Source organism: Kryptolebias marmoratus, linkage group LG11 (genome assembly GCF_001649575.2).
Source record: "Kryptolebias marmoratus isolate JLee-2015 linkage group LG11, ASM164957v2, whole genome shotgun sequence".
Taxonomy (NCBI): domain Eukaryota; kingdom Metazoa; phylum Chordata; class Actinopteri; order Cyprinodontiformes; family Rivulidae; genus Kryptolebias; species Kryptolebias marmoratus.
Genome location: NC_051440.1, coordinates 6,264,385 through 6,270,900, shown reverse-complemented (window position 1 = coordinate 6,270,900; position 6,516 = coordinate 6,264,385). Strand labels below are relative to the sequence as shown.

The following is a 6,516-nucleotide window of genomic DNA, read 5'->3' as shown; positions in this document are numbered from 1 at the left end:
CTACAGGCTAAAAGAAGCAGGACACGAGCTACAGGCTAAAAGGAGCAGGACACGAGCTACAGTCTAAAAGGAGCAGGACACGAGCTACAGGCTAAAAGGAGCAGGACACGAGCTACTGGCTAAAAGGAGCAGGACAGTAGCTAAAGGCTTAAAGGAGAAAACCACTAGCTTCAAGCTAAAAGGAGCAAAATGCAAGCTAAAAGCTACCAGTAGCATGATAAGCTCAAAGCAGAATCAGTAAGCTGAGGTAGATCAGAATGAGAATGAGGTTTTTGATGGAACTGCTGAAATCTGTATGTATTTTTATGTTGAATCTTTGTATAAATATAGTATAAAAGATACATGATGTGATGTGCTGTAAGCAGCACAAAGGATGCAGGAGCAGCTTCATGTCCTGAGAAGGTACGGAAGAAAAGCCGAAGAATGAAGAGAAACAGGATCTGTCATGTGACTGACTTTCACTTTATTATAATAATCAGAATAATTATCAAAACTAACGGAGATCATGCAGCGGATAGTTTTCCAGCTGTCAGATCTGGAATAGTTACTGTAGCACAGAAACGCTGTGAAAACCAGATTCCAGTCCCCAGGAAGCTCCGACACGAGGTGGCCTCGGCACCGTCCGTCAGGTGCACTCGCCCCGTCGTCCCTTGCATGCTAAAAGCGCGGGCTACGGGCCCCCGCCGGCTCTCCCGACCAGAGACAGTGGCCGTCCTGTCCTCAGGCGCGGCGCTCGGCGCTGATCCTTCTGGATTCCTAAAGAGCCGTGGATTCCCAGAACCTGACTTCCTGTCTGGTGTGTAAAGGCCACGGCGCTGCAGGCTCGACCCTGAGCTTTCAGTGCCTCGTCTGCAGCCGGCCGAGGTGCTGACAGGCTACTTTTCAGCTGTGTGTGTGTGTGTCTGAATGACTACTGACTAAATGCAGGAGTTGTGTGTGACATGGCTCCATGGCCTTTAAGGTAAACACGTGTACTGTATTTTCCGGAGTATGAGGCGCTCTTATTGTGAAGTACCGTATGATTGACCAAAACTATTTTCCAAAGCAAACTTATCTATTTGTTTTAATCCCATCCTTAAATCGGAGCCAATAAATGACTTCCTCTGCTGTTTTATAATTTCCTACTCAAGACCTGTGGAGTGTGTTGCCCTTTGTGGTTCTGAAACTTGATGTCCATCTGTTCCATCCTTTTTTTTTCCCCTCTCAAACTCATTTCCCACATGTTCTTTTTATGTGTGTGTGTACACATCATGGCTTCCTGTGCCGTTTGACCCCTTCCACCGAGGGTGCGCTGAGTTCGTGACTCTCCCCCCCCCNCTCTCGTCTGGTTTCAGGCAACCAGGCAGTTCCTGGAGGAAATCAACAAGTGGACCAGTCAGCACGGCGTTTCGCCGCTGTCCAGGGAGCTGGCCGTCAAATTCCTCATGGCTCGGAAGTTCGACGTGCTCCGCGCCATCGAGCTGTTCCACAGTTACAGGGTGAGGAGGGCCGACTCGTCTTCATCATGTTGCGAACCACGGCGCCGTAAGATTGTTGGATTTCAGCGACAGCTCGAAGTGTAGGGCGCCAACGCAGCTGCGGCGCAAAACCCCCGAGGTTTGCGTGACATGTATAGAAAGGCAAAGGCAAACAAAAGGTTAAAGCTGCTGCCATCGGCTCGTTCTGGTCACCGTGGTGACCGCACACTAGTGTCTCTCGCTCCCCGACAGCCGTCGTAAGAGAGGCAGACTGAAAAGTAAGCCTCAAACGAACAGCCGCCGTGCCCAAAACGTAGTCAGATCTTTCAAAAAAATCTTGCATGGCAAGCTGCAGAGGAGTCAGGCGCCGCAGAGCCAGGGTGAGGCTCGAAAAGATCCACTTTTAAAGATAAATTTTACCCAAAAATCTGTGTTTAAATCTTATTTTATAGTTTATGTATTACCTAATAAAAATGGGTAGATCAGAATATTTTAGAGGTTTTCTGTTAAATGTCAAACGCCAATGTCCAAAAAAAAAAAAACCCTTTAAAAACATTAAAAACTCTAAGAAAACTAAAAAAAAAAAAAAAAAGTATATAGGTTTTTGTGAGAGACATGATACGGAGTTAATCTAAGCTCTTCTGAAGTGGAGCTCTGCGGAAACGTTATGAACGGTCAATATCTCACCTGTCGCAGATGGCTCTTTGAACGACCTCGGCTCGAAGAAGAAAAAAGAGTTTGAGTCCAACTGAAGCGATGAGCTGGCAGCTAGTCGGAGCCGGACCAGGACTAAAGTGTAAAACTTGTCTTTTTAAAAAAAAAAATTGGCCTGTTAGCAAAATATCTCATGACCCACTGGACGGGTTGTAATGAAACTCTTAAGAAAGTAATCCCGGGCTGTGAAGATTATCTCAGTTTCAAAGCTCTGTGGTGAAAAGGCAGCCAAGCTAGCTAAGTTTCAGAACGTAGTTAGCTAAGAGGTCCTTCTATCTATCTACAACAGGTAAGATATTAACTGTTCATGACCTTTCCATAGTATCAACTTCAACCAACCTAAACTTTTGCTCCAACTTCTGTTATCAAGGAGTTTTGACCATTTTAGCGACACGTTCACTGAATTTGAACTCCGTCGTCTTCGGCTGCTAACTGGATCTTTACCTGTTGAGATGTTCAAAGAAAACCTGAGATTTGAAGCTCAGAAATAGATAAATTCCTTACACACATATATATATATACAGATAAAGGAGAAATGAAACATCTCTCATGTGGTTAGCATTACACACGCCGAAGAGGTCCAACCAAAGGAGAACGGTGGAGTTTAATGGGAGGTTTGCAGCTGATTTCTTCTTTAAAGCTGTTTTTTTTTTTCTTTTCTTTTTTTGTCGTCGTTTCTGAGCAGAGCAGCTGAACAGCAGCTCTGAAGTGAAGACTGCTGATCTTCTCCTTTTCTGTTTCCTGTTTGGTCGCTGGTTTCTCAGCCACCTCCCTGGAGAGGTTCATTAGAAAAAAAAAGAAAAAAAAAGTACAGTTCACACCGGGGATTTTTTTTTTTCCCTCCCCTTATATGTACATGTGTCTATAGGAGCCGAGCGTGTCGCCGTTGGTCGTAACAAACGAGAACGAGGGGAGGGGGTGGGGGAGCCTGACGAGTCCCGGCAGACAAACGAGAAGCTGCGAATCTTTCGACTATCCGAGCGAAAACAGAGCTCGTGATGATGAGCTTTCTGAAGACTTCAGTGGCTGTTTTATTCTTTTTCCGACCTAAGCGGGCCGTCTCCAGCGCTCACTGGGTGGGATGTAGGTGGGGGGGACACACCCTGGACAAGCCTCCTGTCCATCAAAACCACTCGCACCTAGGGACAATTTTAGAGTTCCCAATGAACCTAACATGGATGTTTTTTTTGGTCTGTTGGAGGAAACCGGAGAACCCGGAGAGAACTAACGCATCCCCGGGGGGAGAACATGTAACCATGCATTTACTGATCATGACACGGTGAGGACCTCCTGCACCGGTGGCTGTTTGCCCGTCTGACTGCGTCTGAATACGGCGGACCGTCGTGACCTCACCCCCTCTTAGCCACAGTTTATAAACCTCCGATGGTTCTGCGAGGCAGGACGCTGGCCGTTTGTCACAACAAACCGGATTAAACTTAAGGCTCCGGCATGCTCCATAAGACGTCAAAACGTGGGAGACGTTCGTTTTTTTTTTTTTTTACACACTCATTCATCGTCAGAACTCCCAGGAAGCTCCTCCCTCCTCCTGAGTAGGTTTCACCTGAGATCGTTTGTTAGTAGTTACCTTTTGCGTTAAATCGTTGCGTAACTCTATAAAAAGTTCCGTAATGGTAACTGAGTCTTGCTGTCAGAAGGCCCGCTCCGCATGGCGACCCCAAAGGACAGAACCCGGATGGCCTTGGCGAGGTCTTCAGGCGAGCAGCAGACTTCCGAAACTTCCGCATTGAGGTCGTGGCGACATGGCGGCAGCGTAGACCACACACGTCTACAACCTCCCCAGCTTCGTCGAAGCTGACTACGTTTGGGGGGAAAATCGACCCATTTAAACTCTTCATAAATGCATTTTTCGATCCCATATTTTCTCACGTCATCTCTTCCAGACGGGGGATTGTTCTGACCTTGATTCCTCCACTTGCATGGCAAAAAAAAACAAACAAACAAACAAACAAAAAGCTCTGTGGCTGACAGAGTTCGGACTGGCGTAGGCGTGACAGGAAACGGGGACCTCGCCGGTCGATACGGGATCCTGTATTGGAGGGGAGGGGTCTTCCCAAAACTCCAGACCGGAATATTTTCTCTTACATTTGGCCGTCCTATAAGGGACATAAAATAAATAAATTAATAAAAAAAAAAAAGTAGAAAGAAAACATTTAATTTTTAATATTAATCTTTTCAGGCCGGCTCAGCCTGAAACAAACTAGTTCACGGTGGACAGAAACACTAATAAAGTAGTTTTTAATGGTTGTGTAAGCTGGTCGATTAGCTTTATGACAGCATGTGTTCCTGGGGGAAATAAAATGAAGTTTAAGGACGTCCCGAGGGTTGAAGTGTCCAACATCCTAGTTTTCTCCAGGGAGGCTGAAGAGCTGACTCCGTGAACAGGAAACACAGAAGGTTTGGACGTTTAATGAGTCTGGATTGTTCTTTTCGATATAACAGGGAGTCTGGGTTCTTCTGATCGATCCTTTTTTTTATTTCATGGATTCTGGGACTTCTGGGAGTCTTATCCTGGCTTTGATAATCTTCCAGGTGAGGTGTTTACAGGGAGCAGAAACACAGAATCAATCCAATCCAAAACAACCCTTCTTTGAGCAGATCGAGGGATTTTTTTGTTTGTTTTATTTTATTTTTTTAAATGTGTGTGTTGTTCCTCCAGCCTGTCTTCACTCCTCACCTGCTGTGATCTGTGTGCCCCCCCCCCCCCCCCCCCCCCCCCCCCCCCCCCNCAGGAAACGCGTCTCAAAGAAGGAATCGTCAGACTTCAGCCTCACGAGGAGCCCCTGCGCTCGGAGCTGCTCAGCGGGAAGTTCACGGTGTTGGTAAGGAAGCCTCCGCCGCCATCTTTGAGTGTACGATTCAACCAGCGGGTGTGCCGAAGCCCGGCTCGGCTCCAGGTTCTGAGTGAACGCAGGACCTGAAAGCTGGAGGCGGTCCGCCACGGTACGGTCTTTTGGGACCTCCACGCGCTCCTCGCCTCCGCCAGCTGCGCCGCGGTGTTCGACCCGGTGTGTTTACAGTTTGACAGCAGGTGGCGATAACGAGCAGGTTTGTCCAACGTCTTGAAGAGCTTTATCAGGATTTTTTTTATTTTATTTATCTTTTTGGTCCTGAATGATAAACCTACTCAAACATCCCCATCACGTAATATTTTCTTTTCTGTCGTTCTTCTTCTTCTTCTGCTCGTAGTTCAACTTGCAGTCTTGTTTTGAGTTTGGCACCACCTATAGGAGTAGTATTTTATTTCTTGCAATCCGTGGCTGCCCTATCAGCGACTGCAGTCCAATCCGGGCCTCTCGCGGACCGGTTATTCAGGTTTCGGGGCCGAACGGGCTGGAAACCTTCATCATTTGTGAGTTGTTGTTTTTTTTTTTTTAGAAAATCTGTTAACTCCTGCCAGAGTTACAGCAAAATCGTCTGTTGACGCATAAAATGAAATACAACCACACTGAATTTTAGGTCGACATCTGTAAAACTGACTGACGTCTTAGGTATCTTGGCTGTGGCGGCCATCTTGAATTGGGTTGTCTCCAAAAAGCTAATCAGTTGTAGATGTAAATCCAGTGATTGCTTCCTGAAGGATTAATTAAAGTCTGTCCAGTTCTTCTGCGTTTTCTGCTGTCGGTTAGCTGTGGCAGCCATCTTGAACTGGGGCTGATCTGTAGACACACACGTCCAGCTGTCAAAAGCTGCCCCGCCGATTCACGAGATGCTTCGCTCACAGACAAAGCGACAAACGCCGGCGTAGTAGAGGCCTTTTATAGAAAAAGGGGGAGGGGGTAGACAACACAGATTTTATTTTTTTTTAAATCACATACCATGTTTTATGAACCGTGTCAGCTTTTTTCTTTTAGTTTAGGTTTTTTTTTTTTGTTTGTTTGTTTTTTTCTCAGCCTGTGACGTGGAAACCGTCTCTGCTTGTCGTATCTGCTAACCTAAGCTCCAGCTGTCCACATCAGGAGCACGGGGTATTCATAAAAAAAAAAAGTTGGGGTGTAAATAAATTAAAGCAAAAAAAAACAAAACAACAAGTCTCCAGATGATGCATCGCGCGCTCCCAGCGGGTGTCTGGTATCTGCTGGGTGTTTCCTGAGCAGCCAGATAAATTTAGCCTTTTGTCAGCCAAATTACTACCATCCAAACCCCACCATCACACACACACACACAGACTAAAACACTCCTACTTTCCTGCCCCCCTCCCCCACCGTCCCCAACGTGCCACAGTGGCGTTGATGCTGCACATCCTCTGGCGTGACGTCGGAGGTCTCCAGCCTCGGCAGCGGGCCTCACATCCTGTCTGATGTATTTTTAGCCCCCAGGCGCCCGG

General features: G+C 46.9%; 1 protein-coding gene and 1 long non-coding RNA gene across 5 annotated transcripts in view; both read left to right on the top strand.

Moving 5' to 3' along the window:
* The window catches only part of ptpn9a (protein tyrosine phosphatase non-receptor type 9a), a 24,577-nt gene that overhangs the window by 9,788 nt on the left and 8,273 nt on the right, over positions 1–6,516 (top strand). For 2 of the 4 annotated variants that reach the window (XM_037978181.1, XM_037978183.1), the window contains exons 2-3: positions 1,335–1,478; positions 4,922–5,011. In XM_037978181.1, the coding sequence (XP_037834109.1) occupies positions 1,335–1,478; positions 4,922–5,011 (234 nt within the window). Of the gene's footprint in view, positions 1–6; positions 865–1,334; positions 1,479–3,684; positions 4,722–4,921; positions 5,012–6,516 lie in introns of those variants that run through there. The other 2 variants (XM_037978182.1, XM_017441238.3) reach the window with 2 other exon arrangements.
* LOC119617446 lies at positions 5,018–6,233 on the top strand. The gene is made up of 2 exons (XR_005233703.1): positions 5,018–5,237; positions 5,379–6,233. It is a non-coding gene; the product is annotated as an uncharacterized LOC119617446 (long non-coding RNA).